The sequence below is a fragment of the Onychostruthus taczanowskii genome, unplaced genomic scaffold (assembly GCF_017590055.1).
Source record: "Onychostruthus taczanowskii isolate IOZ18803 unplaced genomic scaffold, ASM1759005v1 scaffold1, whole genome shotgun sequence".
Lineage (NCBI taxonomy): Eukaryota > Metazoa > Chordata > Aves > Passeriformes > Passeridae > Onychostruthus > Onychostruthus taczanowskii.
Window position 1 is genome coordinate 33941067 of NW_024496525.1, and position 25930 is coordinate 33966996.

Consider the following 25930-nt stretch of genomic DNA (forward strand, 5'->3'; position numbering starts at 1 on the left):
GTTTTTTTCATTTTTACCATATGTTCAGATTACACTTTTAGGATTTTCCATGTAATTTGCAGGTCTAGTTTTTTTTCTAATAATTAAAATAGCTCATTACACCATCTCACAACTGAAATCAGCCTGCCTCAGATTGATTAGACTCAATAAAATCATGGAAGTTGTCAACACTGATTAAACTAATGATTGATGCTTCAAGGAATAATTATTTTATAATTAAGTGGTTTTTAAGCACATTTATTTACATAGACTTCTGACAGTTTGCTAAGGCATGATTAAAAGCTGAAGTTAGTATCACTAGTGCTAACTAGATAAACTGGTGTGCTGTGCATTTTAGGCAGTGAGTTCTTTATTCCTTGAACTGCAGCCTCCTTTCCTCGCAGCCAGTACCAGCTCTACTGAGTCCTGACTTTAAAGCAAAACGTTTTCCAGCAATCACAGACTCAGATCAGAAAAGGACCTCAACAGGTCATTTAGTCCCATTTTGTGTTTAACCAAGATTTCCTTTCTTGCAATTTAAGGCAATTATTTTTATTCATATTGACTTTGGATATGAGAAACAGTTGTGCCATTTTCCTTTGCAACCAGATTTTTATATGAAAATCATTGTGTTTTCCCTCCACCATCTCTTCTGTAAAATGAGTTAAAATTACTCAACCTCTACTCAGAAGCAAAGTCTTCTTGGTTTCCAGACATTCACTGCTTTCTCCTGGATTCTCTGCATGCACCTTGTATCTTAGTTTTTGAGTGCTATGCTCAAAACAGATGTTACCAGCACTTGCCCTGGTGGTTCTGAAGAAGCAGATGACACTCCAGTTTCTACATTTCAGTTTTTACCTCTATTTGCATCATGATGTTGCACATCAATTCTCAGAATATGATCCAAAATAATGCATCAATTCTTCTCAATTGAAATTGAAAGGGTAGATTTCATTTAGATATAAGGAAGAAATCCTTTACTGTGAGGATGAGTGAGGCCCTGGCACAGGTTTCCCAGAGCAGCTGTGGCTGCCCCATCCCTTTCAATGCCAGGCTGGATGGGGATTTGAGCTACCTGGTCTGGTGAAAGATGCCCCTGCTTATGGCAGGGCGCTGGAATGAGATGGTCCTTAAGGTCCCTTCCAACCCAAACCATTCTAGATTCTATGAAATTAAGCAGCTGTTCCTTTACTTGCATAGGTAATGGTTCCAGCTTGCACTTGTTCCTATTAAATATCTTTTCAGATCCCATCTGCACCTTGCCAGGATTATTCTAAATTGTAAATTATATCTAAATTATATCTAAATTGTAATCTGTTAACGTACCTGAACTTTGCTTGGTCTTGTTTGAAGATATTAAAAGGATACTCTGTATGGCCCAGGGGGTAAATAAATGAAAACAGAATTTTATCTAGAACTGCTGTGATGGGGTTAAACAATATACTGCAATTATTGGCAGCAACTGTAAATCTAGAAAATTATGCTAAGTCTTAAACAAGATAAAAGGTGTACTGTAAACACAGGCAAAGACCAGTACTTCTTACTCAGAGATAAGTATCTGATTAATCTCTCAGATTTACTGATATGCTTAGTGTGAACAATTTTTATAATAATTCAATGGTAGCATGATATGAATTCCTCTTGCTTTATCATTTCTATGATTATTTGATAATTATTCATCTCTGTTTTCCCTCTTGTCATTAGCAGGTGAATGGGAAAAACACAGGAGCCAATGAAGCAGGTGGTACCTTCACCTTGTTGCCAGGACTGTTATCAACTCAGGTATAAGATGGAATTAAATCAGAATAATAAGCAGATTTGTAAGAGTATTTTATTAAAGATACTGTCGCAAAGCACAGAATAAGCTTTAAAGATGATGATAACTAACCTGGAATGTCTTTACTGATACTCTACATAGACTGGAAGTAATTGCTAAGTTACAGAACAGTCACAGCCTGTTCTAGATGTCCTACACTTTGCATACTGTTGAAGGCGATGCTATAAATGTATTCCCTTCTGTCTTCTGCTTTGTGGTGGTCCTGCTCTTAAGGTCCTTCATGTTTACTATAGAAAGCAGATCCCATTTGCTCTTAGGTATCTTGTGCCTCCTCCCTGCAGAGTCCCCAGTGGTATCTAGCTTTGCCCAGATATTCACCATCCTCCCCTTTACTCCATATAGTGAATGGGACTGAGGTGTCAGCATTCCAGTGCTGCTCTGGGGGCTTTTAAAATACCTACATTAATGTTGGAGGTGTTATGTGTTAATAGAGCTGATACCTTCAACATCTAGATGCTGAAACATTGGGGGCTACGTAATTAAGCAACCACATTCAAAGATATCTGAACATCTTTTCTTGCATTTGTATAGTAACTTTATAAACTCAAAAAGAGCAAAGCAAGCACAGACACATGCCCTATACAAGCTGCAATACAGACAATATTGTACACACTTTGTAACAACAGTAATGAAAATGATGCCAATTATAAATAAAATTATAGACAGACTCTTCTTGAGATAACAGTTATAGTGAACAATGAAACATCCTTTTATAATCATGAGTAGAATTAGTAAAATATGTAACTACAGCAGAATATAATCAGCATGTTTAGTCTGCTTACATGTTTTAATTTGATCCACTGTTGTCTGAGGGAAGCAAAAGAAATTGATACTTTTATAATTCATGCTTCCTAATTTGGAACATTTACTGCCTTATTACTTTTTTAGTTAGAGCTTTTCCCTCCCCCCATTAATTTAGCTGGAAACATTACTATTCCTAAAATGTTCAAATATGAACATGAATGTCTGATTCTCTTCTTCGAGCCAGCTTTTGCAAGGCTTAGCTCCGGAACAAGATGCACCCTGTGCCCTGTGAAGATTATTTTACATTTACTCATCTCCTTGTCGGTAAAAAATTTTCACCATTCTTTTTAAAAGAACAGAGCACCATTTCTTTACTCTCCACATACAAGCACTGTGCTCCATGGAAGGTCCTCTTCAGCTTGCAAATGATGATCATGGCAGCAGGGGAAATCATGGAGCTGGATCTCTCTCACCATCCTGTCCTTTCTTAGGGACCCTCTGTCCTCAGTTTTTAAGATTTTTTTTCACCTCTTACTCTTTTTTTTTTTTTTTCTTTTTTAACACTTGATAGTTTAGCATTGTGCATGAGTATACGCTTGTAATGTTTGAACTAAAAAATCTACAGTTTTTCACAACTCTAAGAAGCCGCATTTCAGAAAAGGAGCACTCCAGCATGTGGATAGAAATTTTGCAAATTCATTTCATTGCAGCCCTTAACACCTGGCATCTGCCTCTTTTGGCTGTCTGCTCCATGAAAGACTTCAAATTTGTTTCTTACAGCTGCAAGTAATAGTCACAAGGAAGTGAGATTTATGATACATAGAAGAGTCCAAAACAACTTTTACTGCATGTTCTAATTTGACTGCTTTGGTGCCTTTTGCGACTGCTGCAGTATGTCAAAAAAGCAAAGGTGGTGCCAATTCAGATCTGGCACACGAGGTTCTGAGTTTTTATGAAATCTTTTGCCGACCAGTTCTTCCTCATGTCTTCTCCAAATCTGGTTCTCTCAGTTGTTCAGAAGCTTAGAAGTCCCTATTTCACTACTGCCATGCAGAAAAGAAATGCAAGAAAAATATTAAAAGTCAGAAGCCCGCACTGCAGTTACTGTATTTGCTAGCATGATGTGGTCCCTCCCACCTCACCATGTGTGGTTTTGCTCCAAATACCCATCCTTCAGTTATATTCAGAGCACCCACCACAGTCAGGAACTCTTTTAAAAAGCCATACATTTCCTTCAACCCCTAGCCCACCAGAAAACAACCTTAAACAATGTTGTCATCTTGTTTCAGAAACTTTTTCTTCTTTTTCCTTTGCCTTCTGTTTTCAAAACAGCTACAGATTTGCTGAAGAAAAACTTCACTTCCCAAACCTCCCAGAAGTAAGTTTTCATACTGTATGCGTTACTTTCCAGCAGTGGTTTATGGCTTGGCTTAGTGGATGCTCAAAAAATTGCAAAAGTATTATTTCCCCTCAGCCACTCACAGCTTGGAACACCCCCACTCTGGAATACTTCTTACTGCTTCATACTTGACTGTATTTTTGGTTGTGGGTTTTTTTTATCTTACTCAGAGGTAACTGTTATGTATTTACTTGACACACACACTCTCATACACACCCCAAATTCTTATTTTATGTTAAATGCAGATAAATTATATAAATATTTACAATTTCTGGAAGTGTCTTTCAACCACACTAGTTCATGACAAATATGAGCAGCATTGTGTCCAAGAGGAACAATCAAGAAACTGGAAATGCCTGGTTGTAACTTTTGAGAACAGTCCTCAAGGTTGTTGGGGATTTTTTTTGCACACTGACTTCTTTCTCTGGATATGTGAATCACATAGTACAAAGTATATGATAGTGACACTTCTGGATAACTTACACTTGGCTGTTTCTATGAGACTGTGGCAGCCCTGGCCCAAGTGGTTGTGGCTACACTGCAGAGGCTACACATGAAGCCAGGTTTAGCAGCTCTTTGCATTACTTACCTGCCAAAGCACCTCGAGGCCAGCTCAGGGCTGAATTTCCTGGCACACCTTGGAGAGGAAAGCCTCAAGTGATGCTCCACACCTCGGTGTGCACCGTGGCCAGGCCCTCACTCACTTGTCTGGTATTTTATCTGCCCTCGGTGCCATGTCACATACTTAAGGTGGGCAAAAAGGCCAGCTGGGACAAAAGGCTTTTGTTTTGTGCCATGAGGGCAATGTGAATAGGGGAAACATGTCTTGGACAAACTGCTACCTTCGAAGTACTGCTGGTTCTAGCAGCAAGGCCATATGTCTGCCTACCACATCCTTAAAATCTTGAAGGGGAATTCAGTGGACCAGTGCTGTTATTGCAAAGTAACTCTTACACGACTACCTCAGAAGTCAGGAAGTACTTTTTTTTTTTTTTTTTTGTAAACTAACAAAGGAGGAGAAAAAGGTGTTCTAACTACAATATGCACGTGAGCACTGTTTTTCCCCAGGTGACATCAGTTTGCCATTGCTGTTCATTACCATGCTGGCCTGCACTTTGCAGTCCAAAATCTCTGTCATTTCCAAATTGTGGACAACTCTCACACACGACTGAGCTTCATTCCACCACCTCCCTGAAATACATCGGCTGTGCTGTGTGGGACCACCTCTGAGTGCGGGAAGGTGGGCTGCCTGTGACTATTAATTCACATTTTTCCGATGAGACAGCAGAAACACTGCTAATCAGTGCCAACTGCGGTGGGCTGGGTGCAGCACACACGGAGCTGCCGGCACTGCCGAGAGCCTGTAGCCCGCAGGAAGGGAGGTCAGAGATAAAACGCTGTGCCCTCCTCGCAGACTAAAATCGCCCAGCTGCCCTAAGCACAGAACTGTTTGGGGATGCACAGCCGCGGGAGGATCTGCTTCGCCCTCCTCCCAGCGAATTGGAGCATTCCAGCCCTGGGAATAGGGACAGGCGCGTTCCCAGCGAGCCACGAGATGGCGCTGGAACCCCCATCCCCGCATCCCGAGCCTCTGCAGAATTCCAGCCTTTCCCAGAGCTTACAGAGGATGCGGCTCCTTCCACTTCATCAAAGTCAGAGGAAGTCTGTGATTAGCTGGATGTTTACAAATAAAAGGAGGATCTGGAGACAGATCAAAGATAGCTCTCCAGATTTGGCTCGATACCAGGTTCCTGCGCTAACAGCATCTGCATGGGTTCCACTCTTATGTTCAGTGGCTGAACTTGGTCTATCTCATCATGCATTAATAATGCTTTTTCAAAGCTTAGTGCATTTATTAGAAGTCTGAAGATTCAGCCAGCTAAGGACCTGAAGAAACAAAACAACAACACGCCTCAGCCAACAAGATCTTCCAGGTTCCATCTAAGAGAAGCACCCACTGGGTTCTTCCTCACCCTGCTTCCTGCAATGTAAAGGGAACCAAGAAGCAAAGATAAGCACTGTTCCAAAATCCAAAGGATGTACTACTTCAGACTTAGTAAACAGGAGCAATAGCTCCTCTAACATTCTCTAACAATCTAAGTAGCTTGGATGGTCCAATCACACCATATATGCTTTTCACTGAGGAGACTGTACTTCATCCAGGATCTCAGTGACCTTGTCACAGCCCAAAGGACCAGGGAGAGAAGTAGATGGGAGATAAAAGATGTGGCATGTGAAATACACTGAGTTAATGTATATCTGTTCTAAGGGACATCTTTGTTTTGACTCTGTGTAACAAACCAACATAGCTTGTGAGGTCTGGAAGGCCACAGACTATTCCTTCTCTCATAGCAGTGCTCTGTTTGAAGTTGGTATTTCTATTTGGGGTCTAAGCCACACTGAACTTGATCAAATAAACATTCTCCAAAGGAAACTGCCGTTGAACTATTTAACTCTTTGCACAACTAACTAAAGCTGAAAGAACCGTAACAATTACTGTAAAAATCTCTTGTGTCTTGACTTATTTTGCTGTTTTTTAAGTTACTGTACACCAGGACCTCTGTCTTTTCTGGCAGAACTGACCGTGTCAGCAATGGCCAGTAAGATCTAAGTGAAACACAATCCATCTGAAAGCAGACTAGGTGGGGCTAACCCTCAGACTTCCAGGCACGCAGAGTATTAAGTGTCATATTTTACAGCATATGTAAGTGTACACAACTTCTATTTAATTCACCTGATAACAATGTAGCTCAGACATCTCAGCTCTCTCCTGGGTTGTGAGACATACTAAGACAATTTCTTCATCAGTTCCAAGAGATCCTACCCTGTATTTCCTCTTCCTAAAATATTACTGTATCTATCCTTTTCCCAAAGGAGGGATACTTTAGATTTTGTCTCTTAAAATGTTTCTGATTTGTTCTAAGTAATTCAATAACCAATGGCTAGAAACCAGAACCTCAGTAATTTGGAAGCTGGGATTCTACCAGTAGGTACCAGTAGGAAACCCACAGGCAGGGAAGAAACCAGAGAACCATCTTTAGCATCCTAAATAAAAGCCCTACCAACGACTTGTGGAAGAGGAGCGTAACCGATACCAGAAGTCTGGTGTATCTGCTGCCAAAACCAAAAGTAATTTATGGTATTCAGCAAACTCTATTTTTAGCCAGCTTATCTGCATTTCCACAAACTTTCACGGTCTTTGGGGCTTTTTGCCATGGAGAGAAGGATAATATGTTACTTTTCTCTTTAATTTTCTGGGGAGTCAGAAGCAGAAGTCCCTCTGGTGACCACCCGCAATGTAGTGGGATGGTTACCTAAAAAGGAGAGAACAGGTATTACTGAGTTGTGTAGGTTCAGCTGAACATGTGAGAACTATTAAAGAAAGCAACTTCTTAGCCCTAATCATTGCTTTAAAACAGGAAGAAAGCAAATCTTCCTTTTCAAAAAACAGAAGGCAAATAAAAGAGCCAAAAGGATGCATTTCTAAAATAGCAACCTTGTCATCAGGGGAGATGGGGAAAGACAGAGGGGGAAAGACTGATTTTTGCATCTTTTGTGTTGGCAACACAGCTGCTGCAGAGACCTTGGCAATTGCTGACACTGGTGGCACTTTGCCTGACAGACAAATTGAGAAACTAAGGATTTACAACAATTCTGATTTCCAGTGGATTTCCTACAATCTACACAGCTTCTAGGATTTAGAGGCCTATAAGGGATGCACTCATTCCCTGTCAGGAGTCTGGGGATATCTACAGAACTACAAGACATATTTATCTGAAGTCACATCTTATTTGCAAACAAAAAAAAAGTACACCCCAAAATCTCACTGATGCAAATCACATGTGAGTTTGAGTGAAAACAATAAATGCAGCAGAACTTTGTCAGAGAAGGAAGTTCTTGAACCATTTCTTTTTTCTTTTTTTTTCTCCCACCGGAAATTCTACATGCAGCATTGTTTTTGTGGTTGTAGCTGCAGGAAGATTTACTATGGTTTTTTGTATGCCAGGAGGCATAGGAAAGGATTAAACCTTTTCATTTTCTTGCAAAAGAATCAACGATCCTGACCACGTCTGAACCTCAAGGTTGCTGGGGTGAGCTGTGCCATACTGGCTACACAAAAGAGACAGTCAAAGCCTGGCCTTGGACCATCTGAGGATTTCTCATCTCACAGTTCTGTTATGTTCCCTTTAGTATATTAATATGAAACTTTAGAAATGTATTTCCAACCACTCTTACAAAGGGAATCTGAGTGAATTACTGAAAACCGTTTCTCTAAAAGCACAATGCACAGCATTGTTTTCTCACGTCTTAAATTAATAAAAAATCCCCACCCTTCAAGATATTTGAGGGCAAAAATAACCCAAATAAAGATCTGATAGCTTTTCTCCTATGAAGCTGGCACTGGCCATTCAACTACATTAAAAGGAACATGGGCTGTTTGTTTCAGGGCTGAATATTTATAGTCATGATGAAGTGATTCCTGAGTCATGAGCACTACTGCCCTGTTATAAATTAAGATTTGTCTTTCTGAATTAAAAAAATAAAATCACAATTAATTCCAGAATTGTGGAAGTGACTGTAAAAGTAGCAAAAGACACTTGATTTATAAAATGTGTCCTGATTTTTGGCATCTTTCTCCTACAAAATCTCAGCCTACTCACACGTCTCAAGAATACACCGCACAGCAATATTTTAGTTTTTTTTGAAGTTGGAAGAAAATACAGAAAAGTGGTTTATAGCTGAGAACTACAGAAATGTCAGCTTTTGAAAATATGTTCCTAATTTCTAGCCTTCAGCAGACTTTATAAAGTCAAATTAGTCATGCTTCATCTTGTAGGTCTTTTAAATCTGCGGCTAGCATCAAACCAGCTGAGAATTAGGGAAGTCAGAAGATTTGATTTTTAACCCTCTGAGATTGAGAAGCACTTAGAAGTCAGAAGCACACAGGAATAGTAACAGATACTGCCAGCATCAGCTTAACTTACACATGGAATTACCCCAAGCTTTCAGCATTAGACCAATATGAGATAACTGTCTCCCCTTGCTGAGAAAAGCAGCGAGGGGCACAGGGCAACAGAGGAGCTCCACAGCTACATCTGGGCCCACAGCTGGAGGGCAGGAAGACCAGAGGAAGGTGGGAGCCATTCCTGGTGTTTAGCCAGACAAGGGGCCCAGCTCATTCCTGGCCTCGGGCCAGGCCAACCACACAAACCCAGTGGTGCAGAGCACTACCCAGTCTGCTTCAAGAAACACTAAGAAAGCTCCAGAGCATATTTGTGGGATGAGCTGAATGCAGGAAGGTTTCCAGTTCTCACGAAGAGGGCAGACAGCAGAGATGTGTCTCATTTGTAAGAGGTTGGGCTGCCTTTTTCCTTATCAGGAAATAGGAGATGACTGTAAGAGTTCAGCTTCCCCGAGGATGCTTGGGGGAGACAGAGACCAAGTTAAATTCGGGACATGCTCTGAGTTCCAGTACAGCTCATTTCAGCAAAGGAGCCCGCTCCCAGCCACTCATTCCTCCTCTCGTGCCACCCCTTCTATTGTGCTTGCACAAGATCTGACACAGAGATGGAGATGGAAGCACAGCAGGGAACTGATCCAGCCAAAAACCAGCCCCACAGGGAATAGAAAAAAGCCTGCTGTTTGATTCAGTTCATTGTGCAGCTCCATAGGTACGTGCTCTTTGACAATGGAGAGGGTGGCACGCAGGGGAGAGGAGAGCTGAAACTAATGGGGAGAAGTAAAGGGCTGCCAGGGCTCAAGGTGGCACAGCCTCCAGGAGCAAATTCATGTCCTCACCAATAGCTCTGAGACTGCTGATGATTATTTGAGTATTCAAATACAATCGTGTAGTCAAACTATTCACTTTTATAACAATGTATTTTTAATACATTCTCCAGGGCAATATATTTTCTGTCTACAGCTTTGAATAAAAAATACACTGAATTATATGTTTTACACCAACTGAAAGTATTACATAGAGAAATCCCCTAATTAAAGCATAAATTCTTAGAATTCCATGACACTCTATTTATTGAAGTCAAGATTTCTCCACAGACCTGTTGGCTACAAATGTCATTATACACAAATGTAAATACTCTTTGAACTAACAAGTCAGAAGGAAACATTTACAAGTATATATATATATATATATATATATATATATAAATATAAATATTTTAAACATCTCCTCTGAAACTGAAAAATAAGCTCAATAGCTTTTGTGATATTTTAAAGCTCATACCGGGTCTTCATGAATTCCCTCTTTTTAACTTTCAGTAAATCTTGAAAGCTACGAGCTAGGCTGGCCACTTATAAATTCTCAGGATTGCAGCCCATAGCACTGCCAAAATGGGAAAAACAACAGAATGCAGAGAGGTCCTCCAAAAATAAGAACAGCAAATCACTTAAAAATATAACTTATGGCATCCAGCAAATCTTTTTCTTTCTGGCTACGCCTTGTGCAATGCTTACACCTCCAGTTTTAAAGATCCTTAAGTGTTTTTACATGCTAATATTCACTAAGGAGACGGAAAGGAACAATGTTATGGCAACAGAAAAGCACAAAATAGAGGAAAAGAACTCTTACATAAAGTATTTTTGCTTCCCCTTCATGATCTTTCAAGTAACAGCAAAACTTCTAGGATAACTGTGTTGATTTTTTTTTCATGTCTACTCTGTCTCCACATTAAATCATTTTTCTATGGTAGGAGCACTGAAACACCATCATTTCACTCTCCTGCAGATGTTGTCCCATTCTGGGGAGAACATTCAGGAGTGGCCAGCCCCAGGCTGTCTCAGCACCCAGACCTTCTCCTCTTTCACAGCAGCCAAATTGTTCCTGTCACTCCAGGCCTTTTCTCTAACAGTCCCATACTGTTCCCCTGCATGATTTTACATGTCATCTCAAATACTCATCTATTTAAATACCCATCTACTTGCAAGCCTGGCTGACTTGTTTATATTCTCCTATACTCCCCTTGATCACTTCTTAGACTGCTTCAGTCATTCTGATTTTTTCTGCCTACATGTGCGTAGATCCACTTTTAAGCTTCCCTGCAGCGCAATTCATGCTCTTTGTGAGCCTTAGGATGGACTTTCATACATGTGAACTCCAAGGCACTGGGTTTTGTTTCCCTAGAACAGGAAAAAACATCAATTCAAGTTCAGTTGGAAAGGTTTAACAAACTTTACTTTGAAAGGCTACTACAACAACACAGCTTATAATTGAAAAACAGAGGTATTCAGGGTGTTTATAAAGTTAGATAGTACACGTAAATACCATCATTCCCAGTTTCTCCATTTAACTTCTGCAGTTGACAGGTCTACTTGCACTAGGAAGTCACATTTTTTAAGAAACATTTTAGGGTCAAGTTCAGACCAATAGGTTCTAAACAAGGGCTCCTGATCCTGAGCAGGAGGCTCTATAAATCACCCTTAGCCCTTCACCGAATTTCGGACTGATCCCTTACATGGCAGAGGTCACCTCCTGCCTTTCAGCCAGGTCTTTAATGTGGGCTGTGCTGTGTCCCCGCAGCGCTGCGGGCAGCGGGGCCGGCCGTGCTTGGTACGCATCCGGCGTTGGTGAGCTCATGGCTCAGGCCCACAGCTCCCCAGCCAAGCTGAGTCATCCTCACTCCGGTCTCACAGCCGGGACATTTTATCCACTCCCCGAGCCACCCCTCCATGCCACCTTTGGGATTTGCTTCCCACTGCACAGCTCTAATCCTGCCTGTCTGCCTTTGCCACTCCCTCCCACACAGGATCTCTTCTCACATTCAGTCTTCCCACTTCTCCAGTGCCACGAGACCCTCCTGCCAGTTCCCCCAGTGCACTCCAGTTCTCCTTCACTTCCCTTGACTGCTTTTCCCAATCCAGCTGATACTGTGAGGGATAACCTGCATGTCAGAGAATCACTGTGTGCAGTGTATGAAGCCCCCAGCTCTGGAGTGCTGGAGTATTCCTGTATTCGTGCCTGTGCTCTTTTGGCTCTAGTGCTGTTGAGGACTCGGTTGACTTCAGCATCGTACAAGAAAACAAAGGACTGAGCAGTTAAAGCAAAACACTAAAAGCCCACTAAACTGTGCCCAAAGCAGCTGGTGCCTCAGAGCAGCTGCTGGCTCAGGACCAAGGGCTGGTGGGGGAGCCTTCTCCATCACCGCAGAAATGCACACGTCTGCCAACCAACAGAAATCCTAATGCACATTTGAAACTGAATAAATGCAAGGCAACTCACACTACTTTTAATAGTTGGAGATTCTAAATTGTATATTCACTCCTCTGAATAGTCTAAAATTAAAACTCGATAGCCTTCATAATCCCCAAGAAACTAGGAATGAAACTCAACTCTGACAGAAACAAGCACATGAAAGCCCTGGACTAGACTGTCAACTCTTGGCTCCTATTCTCAACCCCACCACTGGCACATGAGGTGATAGAACATTTCAGCTGGAAGGGACCTGCAATGATCATCTAATCCAGCTGCCTTAATTGCTGATCTAAGTTACTTTCCTCCCTCCGTAGCTCAGTGGGAAATAGTATTACTGTCCTCTATGATAAAGTGAGATCTGCTGGGAGAAAGTACAACTAGGTTTTATTTTTTAATTGTTTTCTCCACAATTACATATCAGGATCCTTTTCTCCACAATTATTAGGATCCTTTCTTCCACCCCATCACAAATCACACCTAACAAACGTTTAGACAGCTGGTGCCTAAGAGTCAAAGCCAGTTGCTCTCTCAAAGGCCAAAGTGCCTCACTGAATTGGTGTCAGCTGGTACTTAGTACGATTTTTAAATTCAATTAAATTAAGAGACAATCTGCACAGATTAGGGCTCTGCTAGAATCAGAAAGAAATCTTAAAAGGCGTAAAATATCTTTACATTTATTAAGCAAACTTTGCAGTCTTTTCTTGTTATATTCATGTTGAAAAACAGAACATTCATAAAGTATCATGAAAACAAGAAGCAAGAAAACCTTAAGGTCCCAAGCAATGGGACTATCTCCACACTCACCCTGCTTTTAACTTTCCAACACAAGCAGCAAGACACAGTTCACAGCTAGGCTGAAAATGCAGTGTTCAGTGCACATGGCCATACTGCATTCCTAGCAACCCACCACAGCCACTCCTTCTTTGTACGTTAGGATAAGCAGGTTAAATATATCCACAGAGGTACAGACAGTGAAAGAAAGGCCAACATCAGTAGAACAGCTCTGCTAGGACTTCCCGTCTGGGAAATGACCACTGTGCTGGAACCCCTCGGTTACCCCGAGAGTCATTAATTCCCTTCCCCCTGGTGCACAGCAGCCCGAGCCTGCGAGGGTTAACTGAGCCTATGTGCTCTCACCCCTGGGAAGCACCTTCCAACAAAGCCAAGAAGCAGGGGACCAGGACAGCCAGCTCTGCCCCTGCAGCAGAGTCAGAGCCCAAAGGATTATTTCTTGGCATTGTTGGTTTGTGTTTGGCTTTTTTTTCATTTTGAAAATTAATTTGGGGATTACGAACAATTATGCTCTTGCACATTAATCGCTGGCATCTAAAATTTTCACATGAAGAAACAACACATGGAAATATTAAAGCACTCATCTTACGGACATGGATCCGAGAACTGTTTAATAGCAGTCAGTGAAGGGGTAACATTGTGCTTTTAATCTACAGTTTAAAAATAATGATTTGTATATCTATGTAGTAAAACAATAAAATTAAGAACAGAAACTGGTATTAGGAAACAGTGAAAATGTAATAATTAAACACATGATGCTTTTCAAAGCTTTATACTTAATGAGCCTAAATAGACACCTATGGTTAGGAGGGTCTTAAAAAAATAATAAAAAAGAGACTTATTTTCAATTTTTTTTTTCCTTTTCAAATTTTTTTACTATACTTATGCTTTGCTTTGGTGTTCTCTCTGCTGCCAACTTAATGCTTTTAACAGTATGTTTATGCTTATGTTCTTTTCAAATGCTTGGCATTATAGTGAGATCTCATATCTTTCCTCAAATTAAATTTTGCTCCACATACTCCACATGTATACAGATGAACATCCCTGTGCTGCTCCAGTTGCTCATTATTTGGGAATATCTGAAAGCAGACCTGGCATATAGTCTCTCCAGCTGATAAGTGAGATATCATATGCCGTACATGGTCATGTTTTCGGAAGTTTCCTTGATCACAAATGGAACAGACATACCTGGCCATGCCTTTGTGCATATCATTGTGGAGCCGCAACTGGCGCTCTCTTAAGAACTGCTTCCCACATGTCTGACAAACAAACTGTTTTTCCTTGGTATGAACGGTATAGTGTTCCCGCAAGTGGCAACGCTGATAAAATCCTTTCCCGCAAAGGTTGCAGAAATGCTTACGCCTGTGATCCCTCTCGTTCTCTTCCAACATGGAGTTCTTGAACAGATCTTGCTCCAGGCAGTTTGACATATGTTCAACCACTAGGTTTTCAGTATCAAAACGCTGGCCACAATTAGGGCAGCGGAAAGGACAGGAAGAATGCTTGTATAACTGGTTTTTTTGAAGGCTGTTCATTTGGAAGTGACTGTCCCTGAAGTCCTCTAGCATCTCTGCAAACATCATGTCCCTTATTTCTGACTGTTCCTCGGGGTTTTCTTCCAAGTCCATTTTCTCCTCAGAATTTCTGATCCCGTTCATGGTCAGATCCTGGGGTTCTCCACAGGTCTGTGCATGATCCTGTAGCTGCTTGCCTTTGACCAGTATTTGACCACACTTGCCACAAGCACATATATTTTCTATGTGTTTGGATAAATAATGAGAGGACAGATCTTCCTCAGTGATTGTTAGCCCACAAAGTTCACAGGGAGCATTCTCCACATCTTCCTGCACTGAAGAAGCTTTGCTGTTAAGGTGCCGTGGACTTTTCAAACACTTTCTTTCATCCTCATCCATGGATAAACGAGGCTTTAGAGTCTTCCGAGCATTTCTCTTCTCTCTCATCTCTTCCTCAACGTAGTATCTGTAAAGGGGCTCTTCCTGTTCATCGTCCAGGTCGTCATTGTCAGAAGACTCATTGCAGTCTTTATCTGCCACCTTGATAATATTAAAATCCTTCAGCTCATCCGTAGGATTGTCCTCCGGCTCCACCTTGATGATAATCCTCTTCCTCTCAGAGGCTCTACTTCCTTCTTCACCTGATGTCTCAGAGGCAACCGTGCTGCTTTTTCTGCTCGTGATGTTTGACACCGGAGACGATGAATCGTCCGCAGCATGGTTCGAGTCCCCCTTGTATTTTTCTGTTTGTGTGGAGATCATTTTAGAAGTAGAGTTCTTTTCACTAAAGTCTATTTTCTCAGCACTGTAGTACCTGGCACTTTGGTAGGAATGCCTGTTGGTGCATGTTAACACGTGCTCATCCAGTAGCTTTTCACAGCTAAAACTAAACCCGCAGCTGTCGCAGGTGAAGCTCCTTCCAAACCGGCGCGAGTGCGACACGCGCTCTTTCGTGTGAGAGAATTTGGATGTGGTGGTTTTTTTGCAGACATCAAACAGTTGCTCGGGGAAGCTGTTGAGGTGCAAAGGTTCTTCCTCAGGCTCTTTGTTATGGGATGTATTTACCGTTGAACTTGGCGGCTCCATGCCCCACCTGTTTGCTTCGCTGCCATTTCTAGCAAGTGCATCTTCATACATTCTCACACCAAATATCATTTTATTAGTCTGCGTGCTAGAAGCAGGAGATGAACATTTTAAACTATTTGAGTCTGTGTCCTGTATATCTTCTAGACACTCCGGTACATTATATAGCTGTAAATAGTTCATGGCCACTTTAAATTGCTCGAAATTGGCAGGGGCTGTCATAATTTTTCCTAAATACATGAACTGTAAAATAAGATCAAAGCATTCAGCGCTAATCTTCATGTTGCTTAGATTCAGCTGGGCTGTAGTGTTTTGATGGTTCATAAAAAACATCCTAAAATAGGCGCTGCAGGCAGCAAGGACTGCTTTATGTGCTTGAAAATAAATATCATCGATAGCGATGCAGCAGTCGCACAGAAAGCCCCACTCTCTTTGCTTGTTTAGCTGCTGAAGGACATAGTTGCTATGGCTGGTTTTTGCCATCTTGTACTTCGATTACAGCCCTGCATAAAGAAAAAGGTATCTGTTAAATCATGAGCACAAAACCCAAAGCCTACTTAAACGTAGGAAGGAACAGCCATCTCTTTTCTCTCTAGATCTTCCTATTCTGCCAGTCTGCAGTACAGCTTCCTGTCTGGAGAGCTCTGCTGGTAACTACTTACGAATATTGATGCCAGTGAAAGCATCCATAATTCCATGTGCTTACCACTAGACTTACAAGACTAGTAAACTAATAAACATAATCAGCACACATGTCAATCAGAGCTGCTAGAATATAAATTAGCAAATATATCTCCAAGTCCTACAGCCAAGGTTTTCAGATATGAATTCTGAATGCAGAACTTCAAAAACTTCACAGGGTAGACTTCTGTAAGATGGCCCCAGGACAACAACTATACAAGGTAAGCTGGCTGTCAGAAACCACTCTTCAGTCTCAACTTGCCTTTTTACCTGTCAGTCCAACAGGCACATGATGCAACACACACTGGAAACCAGGCCAGGCTCAAACTGGTCTTTCCCTCCCCATTAAAGGAAATTAAGATACAACAGAGCACCCACACAAGCTACTCCACACATTTTGCTCTTTGTGGCAGCTGAGGGACTATCTCAACCTTCTCTGCAAGGCGTCCTGCAAACAAGGAACTGCAAACTCAAACGCCTTCTCAGAAGCAGAGGGCAGCCCGGCTGCGGTGGCACGTCCCACGTTCGAGCCCAGAGCTGCAGATGGTGACCAGGCGAGCTGCGTGACAGCCACAGGGACTGCAGAGGCAGGAAGTGGTGCACGCCGTGCCTCCAACTGCTCTCTAAACCACTCGTTCAGAGCGCTGAAATGTAACCAAAACACGTAGATGGGAAACCGGACAAAGAAAAACTCAGCAATGGAGAACTGAGAGAGCCGGCAAACCAGAGGTGGAGCCGCAGTGAAATGAAGCCTCGGCAAAGACTGGAGAGAAAGGTCTGCCAGTGCTGAGGGTTGCTCTGTGTGAAAGGACTAACTTGCCCTCAAGAGAAAAGAGGAATAAAATGTCATGGTTTATGTTAACAAAAATATCCAGAAGAAATGCAGTGTATACAGGAGCTGTGTGTTTGATTAAAGACAAACTTCACCAAGTGTGGCCAGCACCTAGTCACGACTCACTTTGGAAAACCTTTACTGATCACATAAGCTGTTCTAACTGCACAGGCTGAGGGGGTCAGGAACCAGAAGAGGGTTCACAGAGAACACCCTAATTGAAATGAAAAACGTAAAGCAGTAATGAGGATTCTTAACATTTTGAAAGGTTATTGCAAACAATACAAATAACTGTATGAGGTTTGTGCAAATAAAGTCCAGGCTAGCAAATAATATATACTAAAGGGCATTTTATGACTCAATGAAATGCATGGATTGATTTGCAACCACACTTTCAACTGCCCAAAATTTAAACACAACACACACAAATGCTCCATTTTTCTTCTTATTTTCCTAACAGCTTATATCTCCTAGGGGGAAAAATGGGTAGAGAAATTCCACAATTAGTGTTGAATTCACAAGTCATAGGCGTTGCCTGGCTTGTTAAGCAGCAAACCCAGAATTAAGTCCCCGTTCTTCATTCCACAAAGGACTGCCACAGCAGAAAGGCTCCCAAGTTCTCGAGAAAAGAACATGCTCACCCCACCCAGCAATATTCCCTACTGCCAACTCACACAGTAGCAATTCCTATGGATCACCCCCAGCACAAGATCTTGTCTGGCAACAGGAACCTTGAGATTTGGGTTGAACTACACTGACAACGAGCTTGTGAATGGCAGCTGCTCCTCTCCTCTCAACCCCACCCTCCACACCCAGAACTTCAGGGTAGCACCCAGCCATAATAATTCTCAGATTGGTTTGGCCCAGTGATGTCCACTGCAGAAATGCAACTCGTTGAATGGAATTCATTTCTCTTTTTTTACTAACTTGCAAGGCAGTGGCTTTGAAAGTATGAGAACCTCTGAAGCAACTCCACATCTTTTCAACAGAAACTGATTATTGTCTGTGTCACTGGGTGATTTCAGAAGTTTCTGTGAAGAACAGCAAAGCTCTTGACATCAGTAATAATAAAAGTGCACTTCATATTCTTCCAAGTGGTAACGTGTTTTGGATTTGAGGCAATTCATTAGATGCTTAAATGTTACTCAATCTATTGTATTAAGAATGGCAGCTGCATAATGATAAAGAATTAACTTCCACATTCTAAGAGTGAAAACCAACGAGAAAATGAGATGATGCCATCTAAGGCACCACTGGCCTCTTGGTGTGAGCTGCCAACACAACAAGAAAAGGCTCAGGACAGCTCATGTTAACTTCCCCATCCTCATAAAGTGGCAAGTTCAAAATGTTTTATTTAATTGTGGGGTTTACTTCACTAGATATACTCCACTGTGTCCTCAAATAGAAAAACAGCAATACAAACAGCAAGCCTGTACAAAACAGGTGGTCACAAACTATCTGCAGGCACCTGCGATGGGGTCGTTTCCAGATGGTGGGAACAACTGACAGCACACAAACTCACCTTTTTCAAGTCTTCTTCTTTGAAAATGGTAAAAGCTATTTCTCCTTTTGATAGATGAAGCCCTGCAAAGCTTTCAGCATGTGGATCCTGATGCGTAACAATGACCCACTGGCAATGCCACCACTCAGGGATAAAAGGGTGGAGCATGAGGCTGGGTGGCAAGGTTTCGGATTTGACATGTACTTGGTCTCTACCACAGTAGTACAACATGTAGGTATTAAAACAGAGTGTATGAGGTTATTTATGTTAATGACAGTGCTGGCACCCTCCCTCTGGATGCTGTGTTAACCTGCTGGATGTAACTTCCCACCACAAGAGCCTGTGTCGGGCTATGTAAAACTTCGACACATTTCAACCAGCAACAGCAAAACTTTCCTTCTGAAACCTTGGACTGATTACTTTTTTTCCCTCCTCCACAGAAAACCTCAGCCAAAACGGTTCCAAAAATGAGGCTAAGAAAAAGCTTTCATGTATGCAGATTATTATTTTTTCATTTAGAAATTAGAAGTTTCTCTTCCAAAGTCTTTGAGGAGACACTTTATGTGGGAGAAAGCATTATGTCTTAGATATGTTGTCACAATATAAAAATCTGCCTGAATTTGGCCAAACTATATGCTTCAAGAGGAGAAGATACAAATTATCAGTTTATTCACACTTAAGACTTTTGTTAGTTATTGAAACTTCAGATTACAGCCTCGCTAAGAACATTTCATCTTCTCGCAGCTGCTTAGTAAACAGGGGCCTGCCTGAGACATCCTCAGTGAAATTCCCTTTTGCACAGAGCTCTGCCATGGTTTTAAACTACAGAAGGGTTGCTTCACATAGAGGGAAGAAATTTTTTATTATGAGGGTGCTCAGACACTGGCACAGGTTGCCCAGAGAGGTGGTGGATGCCCCAAACCTGGAAACACTCAAGGCCAGGCTGGATTGGGCTCTGAACAGCCTGATTTTGTTGATATCCCTGCTCATGGTAGGGGAATTGGACTAGATGGCATTTAAAGATCCCCTCCAATCCAAACCATTCCATGACTCCATGTGCCACCTCCACAATGTCACAGCTGATAGCAAATCTCCTGGAGATTGCTCCACAGCACAACTCACCACGGGGTCTCAGCTTCCCTTGTCGTAGCTGATAGAGAAGATGTCCAGCTCTGGCTGAGAGAGAGCCAGAGCCACGAGGGGATGTAGGGAAAACACAGGAAGATTGGGAAATGTGAGGAGGATGTGATGGAAACCCGCTGGAAATCTGGAGAGAAGAAAAGGGCAGGCTGGGAGAACAGTGCTGAGCCAAGAGAAGGGCACTGGGATTAGGAAGCAGCAGTGGGAATTAGAAGTGGATGCAATGAGGGTCGAAACAGTGGAGGAAGAAGCCACTTGGGCAAGGGGCTGGGAAGAGCCAGGCTGCAGGATCAAGGGCAGAAGGGGTAAAAACCACAGACAGGCTCTTCCTGGGGGATGGGTGGAAAACAATTGCAGCATTCATGCCTTCAGAGCAGGAACTGCACCCCAAATTCCCAATCCTGCCATCCCTTTGCCAATAACAAGCATGACAGGCTTGCTGACAAACTCCTTCCCAACAAGGGCAAGCTCTCAGAAAATGGTACTTTATCATTACTTTGTTACTTTAATTGCTAAAATGGCAGTGATCTGCATTTATCACTCATGTGGGTGGATCAGTACTGCAAACTATTTTTGAAGTTTGCTTTAGCAAAAAAAAACCCCAGTTATTAGAAAGAAAACAGGTCTTTTTACAGAAAATTCAAGGTATACACATATATTATGTATATACCAAAGTATGTTCTTCCATCCCTCTTACCAAAAGTTCCGTTACTCAGCACATCCTCTGGATCTGTCCAGGCCTGGATCTGAGCAGTACAAGACAAGATCCCTGCTCATTTGGCCAGGCACTTGGAGGATGTGAAGTGAATGAGAAGTGGGGGACAAACAGGAGCAGCAATGACCACTGCTTGGAGAACATCATCCCATTGCTGTCAATGCCAGGACAAGTAATTTCAACCTTTCAGTTTTGTTTTTTTTTAATAAGCCTGGCTTGCATTTTTTGGATGTCCAATTTATTCACACAGGTAAACACCACTGGTGGCAACTGAGGCCAGTGGGAGCTATCCTCTGTATGTATTAAACAGCAAATATCTTGGAAAATTAAAGCTCCATACAGGTGAGTTTGTCAATCCAAAGCTTTTAATTATTTCTGATCCTCTTTTTCAAAGAGAGGAGAATCACCAGCCACTTGCCCAGTGGACTAGCACACTTTGTGTAGCATCCAAATCCTGGAGGCACCAAGTCCACAAGGAACCCAAGTGACTCCATCTTCAGCAGTGATTGATTTGTGTGGTAAATGCAGCAAAGGCCATGTTGTAAGCAATCCTGAATGATGCAGAAGTGTTCTAAAAAAATGTGCTAGAAAAGCATCTGATATGAAAATGAAAACTGAAGGTATTTGACTTGGGTATTTTCACTCTGATTTTCAAACTCCAAATCTCCATATGCATTTTATTTCCCTAGTAAATATTTATTTTCACACAGCCAAGCTCTGATCCAAGCCACTTGTCTGCCACCAGACTTTTCTTTTGAAGCACCACTTAGATACTACTCAGATGTGACCATGAACAAGGTTAAATTGCACTACTACACTAACCAATTATATTGTTTTTAAGTCTGCTAACAAGAAAAAATAGCTATTTACTACAGCTCCATGCCATCCTTTCTTCACACTCGAAAGTTTTCTGAGATGTTTTAAAACAAAAGAAGTTTAAAAAGTCCTCAAGCAAAGAAGCAGTGAAGTTCTTTTGCTAACTTCTCTGTCTTTAAAACAGACATACCACAAGGTTCAGAATTCAGGAGCCTTTCGGCTCCTAAAATTAGTAGGTGGTTTTCAAAACCCAGCATTTCCACTGCTGAGCAGGCAAAAACACAGCACTTACATGCTTAGTTACTGGCTCCTTTTCTTTGGAAACCAAGAACAGGCTGGACAAAAGTGTAATAAATGAGTGGAGAATTTGGTGCTAATAGAAAATGAGACTGGAAAACCTCAAGCAAACAACGCCCAGCTATCCAAAAAACAAGCGCACGAGGATCAGAAAGCAAATCTCCCATTGCCGTCTGTCTCCATACCCCACCCTGGTGTGGGTTCCCAAGAACTCTTCCCCCTAATTTTGCCATTGTGGGTCGGATCTACAAAAAAGCCTGGATTCCTAAATGACAGAATTGACATGCTGCAGAAAATCCTATAGAACATGTATAAATTCTCCACACAACACCCAACAAGTTTTTGTGTTCTGCTACTGCAATGACCACAGAGCTGTCGACAGGCTACACCTTTTACCTAAATATACTCAATAGGAAGCCATAGAGATTGCTCTGGGTGCCTCAGCTTCCACAAACACGGAAAAAACAGCAAAGAACTTGGTACCAAGTGACAACCGTCCACCTCAACAGCGAGTATGCATCAGTTTGCATTGCAAGCGTAGCCTTGATCATAAATTAAAACAGCTATGGGAATTCCATGTACTGCCAGGGAAAATGTAATTAAGCTCCATTATTCAGGCCATGAAGGACTAAAGGTATAATTTATCCTCCTCTCCCAGCCCTTCCAATCGCCTGCCTTTCAGGCATGTCAGTTGGGAAGATGATTCCAGTGAGGCAGATACTCATCTTCAGACACATCCCGATGGCCAAATCCATTCGTTTTGAACAGACTCCTGCGCAATGTACAGGAACAAGTTTCATGGCATTTGGGATAGATTTGAACCAGGGGAAGGGAAGACAGTCCAAAGCCTCCAGCATGAGCTGTCAGATGCCCCGTTCTCCACTGCTCAGCCAGCAGTTCTCTGCTGATTCAGCATCCATGCCCACAAATGAGAAACAGACGTCAAATTTTAGTAAGTTATGCTTCTCAACTGCTAACTGAAAATTAGTTAAGATACATTACATGGTCTTAGGTCAGAACACTCCTCGAAAGACAAGGAATACAGCTTGACAGAAAAAAATAAGAAAACTGAGTTTGTGCTAAAGCCCCATCTCAACTTCAAACAACTTTAGATCAGATCTAGAGAGTAGAAGTCCTAGAGAGACCTTATGCAGTCCTTTAAAGTAACCTGCTAGCCACAAAGGTTGACTCTAGAAAGTCACAGTTATCTTTTATCTGACACCTTTACAGTTGTCAGGCAACACGGTAATGATATGTTTAAAAGAAACAATTAGTGGGGAAAAAAACTATGACACCCAATTTATGCTTTGCAGCAGAAAGATGAGCCCTTTCATCTCAGCTCTCTGAGTTACACCAGCTTTCAACTTCTGGAAGCATCTTGGTGGTTTAACCACGTCTTGAGACCCTCAAATGAAGTCACAGGTGCCTTCCAGGAAAGGATCCTTGGCTAAATACAGGTTGCACTTCAGTGTAACAAGCTGCTGGATGCACATGAACAAAGCACGGTAACTTGCAACACACAGATCAGACTACAGGTTTTTTTGACTCTTCCTGGTCTTAAATGTTTCACATTTTACTTTCAGCATACTAAAAATAAAAATAAGGCTACTAGGGTCTCCATCCAGTGAAATAGGTCTAATATGGGGGAGAAAAAGCAACAGGCAATGAATTCTGGAGTTTTGCAATGACACTGTGTGCACAAATTAAAAATTACCAGACCAATTTGAGGATATAAATGGTCCTCATGCAAATTATGTCAGCTGTTGTGCCCACACACTGTGTCCGCAGCAGAACTCTTTGGGTGAGGGTGTTTACCATACCCCTCCATTCCCTCGGGAATGGTGTTTACCATTCCTAAGCAAAGGCAGGGCTGAATAACTCAACTGCTGGAGAACCACTGCCCAAACTGAAAAATGAACACATGGCTTCTCACTCTACATGTGTGTAGGTCCAGAACAACTCTAGTAAGAGGCCCAGCTCTAACAACTAAGAGAAAGGACACCAGGCTTTTATCAGGAAACTTTCACTATCTCAGTTCTGAGCAGCTATTCTATTTCCATCCAGCAGGTAAATAGCTATTGCAGCTTTGTCCATCCTGGATTTTCAGGGCTTTCCACTGTCAGCAAGAACAGAAATCTGTGAAAGAAGCACCCACTGACATTCAAGTAAGAAAGCATCTAAAAACCCAAATCCCTGGTTGGCATGAGCACTCTCAGTGTAATCACTGCTAATTCCTGTGCCAGTGACAACAGTGGTTGAGTCTGATGAAGACTTGTGCAAGCAGAGCTGAAGCATCTGTTAAGTCTGTGATCTTATTCCACACAAAACTTTCTGGCTACTAGGAAGAAGTGGCTTCTATTACTTCTCTGAGCTTCCCACACAGCACCAACCCACATCTTCATTACCTGCATCCCACCCCCTCAGTGGGTGCTGGTTCCCTGCTACCTCTAACATCAGCAGAGTGCAGCTAATACTACTTGTTACTCCTTAGGTTTTCTGGCCAGTCATCCAAAAATCTCTCCACAATCTTGTCAACTCACTTTGCTGTTGCTGCCTAGGAAAATCTCTGCAACCGCTCGCGTTTGGCCGGTTTTCCCCACGGCCATATGGTCCCCACGCCTCTCCCGCCTCTCCTCCGCTCGCCATGAAAGCTTAACTTGTAATTCGGCAAAAACGAGAAGCCCGCATCCCCCTGCTCACGGCTGCTCTGTGGGTTTTTCCAAGAGCTGTAATGAGGAATGTTAAACAAACACCTTTAATTAAAGGAATGTTTGTTTAGTGTAATTAAATGCCTAAGGAACACCGCACTGTTGCAACCCCGGATAGTTTTGCAGTGCGTGCTGTACCTTGCGATATTCGAGTGCGAGGGAAATAATGCAAGCAAGTGACAACCTGGCAGTAAACACCCAAATATTAAGCAGCGTCCAAGCCATGCTACCCGTTTACCAACGCCTACGTGTCAAGAGGAACTGTATCAGCTGAAACAGGCGATAAACTTGAGAAACTGAGTTACAAAAAATCCTGAAAAATAGAGAGAAATAAAACCCCAGCCCCAAACTCACAGCGTTTTCAGTCCCATTTCCTCTACTCTCTTCAACTACCTTTCTATCCGAGCAGAAAAGAGGAGTCCTTTGAAGAAGGAGACTTTCGACACCGCTCCCAGAGCGGCACAGGGCTTGTTTTTTTATGTGACAAAAGTATTCCCCTTCCTTTCCAGCCGCCTCCACGGCCAACCAGCGCACTGGCAGCCCCGAGTGAAACCCAAGTCTCCCGCCTGGCAGGGTGGAGCATTCCCTCCGGGCTGCAGCTCCGCTCCGTTTTTCGCTAAACTACCGCAACTCACTCGAAGTTTTGGGGCGTTTATTTTGTGAAGACAAAAGGAAGAGAAGCGGCGGGACCCCCGGCGGGGGCCGGGGCCGGGCGCGATAGCGGCACTCGAGATGTTTACCGCGACTTCGAGCCCCGGAGCCACGCGGGCGGCGCGGTGCCCTTCCCTTCCCTTCCCCGCCTCTCGCCCCTGCACCTCCCTAGGCCGCTTCTCGTTCTCCAGCGCGGCATCCCCCGACCCCCGCCCCGCAGGTGGAGCGCGCCCGCCGACCCCCGGAAAGGAGGGAGGGCAGGAGGGAGGGAAAGAGGGAGCCGGAGCCGTGCCGCCGCGGCTGCAACAAAGGACTTCCGCCCCGCCGCGCTGCCGCTGCCGCAGCGCCGGCTCCGCCGCGACCGCACGGAGCCGGACCCCTCCCCTCGGCGGCCGCGGCTCCCGGCGCCGCCGCTGCCAGCGCTGCTGCGCCGCCGCCAATGCCGGGGCCCGGCGGGCGGCTTCCTGCCGCGCTCCGCTCTCCTCCCATGCCGCCGGGGACGCGGCGCGGCGCGGGCTGGCGCTGCCGGAGCCCCCTCAGCCCGGCTCCTCCCCGTCCTCCGGCGGAGCCCCCCGGACCCGCGGCGGGGCAGCGTTCGCCGGCGGGAGCCCACCGGGACTGTCCCGCCTCGCTCCTCTCCCGGCCCCCCGCAGTCCGCCCCTTCCCCGCGCACCCGGGCTCGCCGCAAGGAACGGGGCGTCTCTGCTTTCCCCCCGAAGCAGCCGTGGCCGGTGCTAACGGGGAGGCTCCGGTCACCCGTGTGGGTGTCCGGCGATGGAGTGTTGTACCCGCAGCGCCACGGCCCCCGCGTGGGACAGTTCAACTGCGAGAAAACCACTGCGAGCTGCGTGAGGAAGTGTTTCCTTCTCGCTGCAATTTCACACGTTAATACCTCCGCCCTCCCTCCTGGAGCTTCACGGTGATGCAGGAGCACAGCGCTGGCAGCCACCGCCACGCTCTGTCACAGATCCCGAGAACAGCGCTTTTTTTCATCCTTCCAGGAGCTGTTCCAGGCCCTCTTCCCACCAGTGT

The 25930-nt window shown here is 43.5% G+C and overlaps 1 protein-coding gene across 8 annotated transcripts; it reads right to left on the bottom strand.

Annotated features, from left to right (window-relative positions):
* Positions 1-1796: 1796 nt before the first annotated feature.
* ZBTB1 (zinc finger and BTB domain containing 1) lies at positions 1797-25930 on the bottom strand. Of its 8 annotated transcripts, XM_041395781.1 has the most exons (4): positions 14149-17853; positions 6694-7273; positions 4549-5846; positions 1797-3603 (listed from the first exon to the last, which is right to left on the bottom strand). In XM_041395781.1, exons 1-2 carry the CDS (start codon positions 16038-16040, stop codon positions 7270-7272), a joined length of 1896 nt encoding a protein of 631 aa, XP_041251715.1. In that variant the 5' UTR covers positions 16041-17853; the 3' UTR covers positions 1797-3603; positions 4549-5846; positions 6694-7269. The 8 variants fall into 8 exon arrangements, with proteins under 8 accessions (XP_041251715.1, XP_041251707.1, XP_041251697.1 ...); XM_041395773.1 differs by having other exon boundaries at positions 4549-7273; XM_041395763.1 differs by lacking the exons at positions 4549-5846; positions 6694-7273.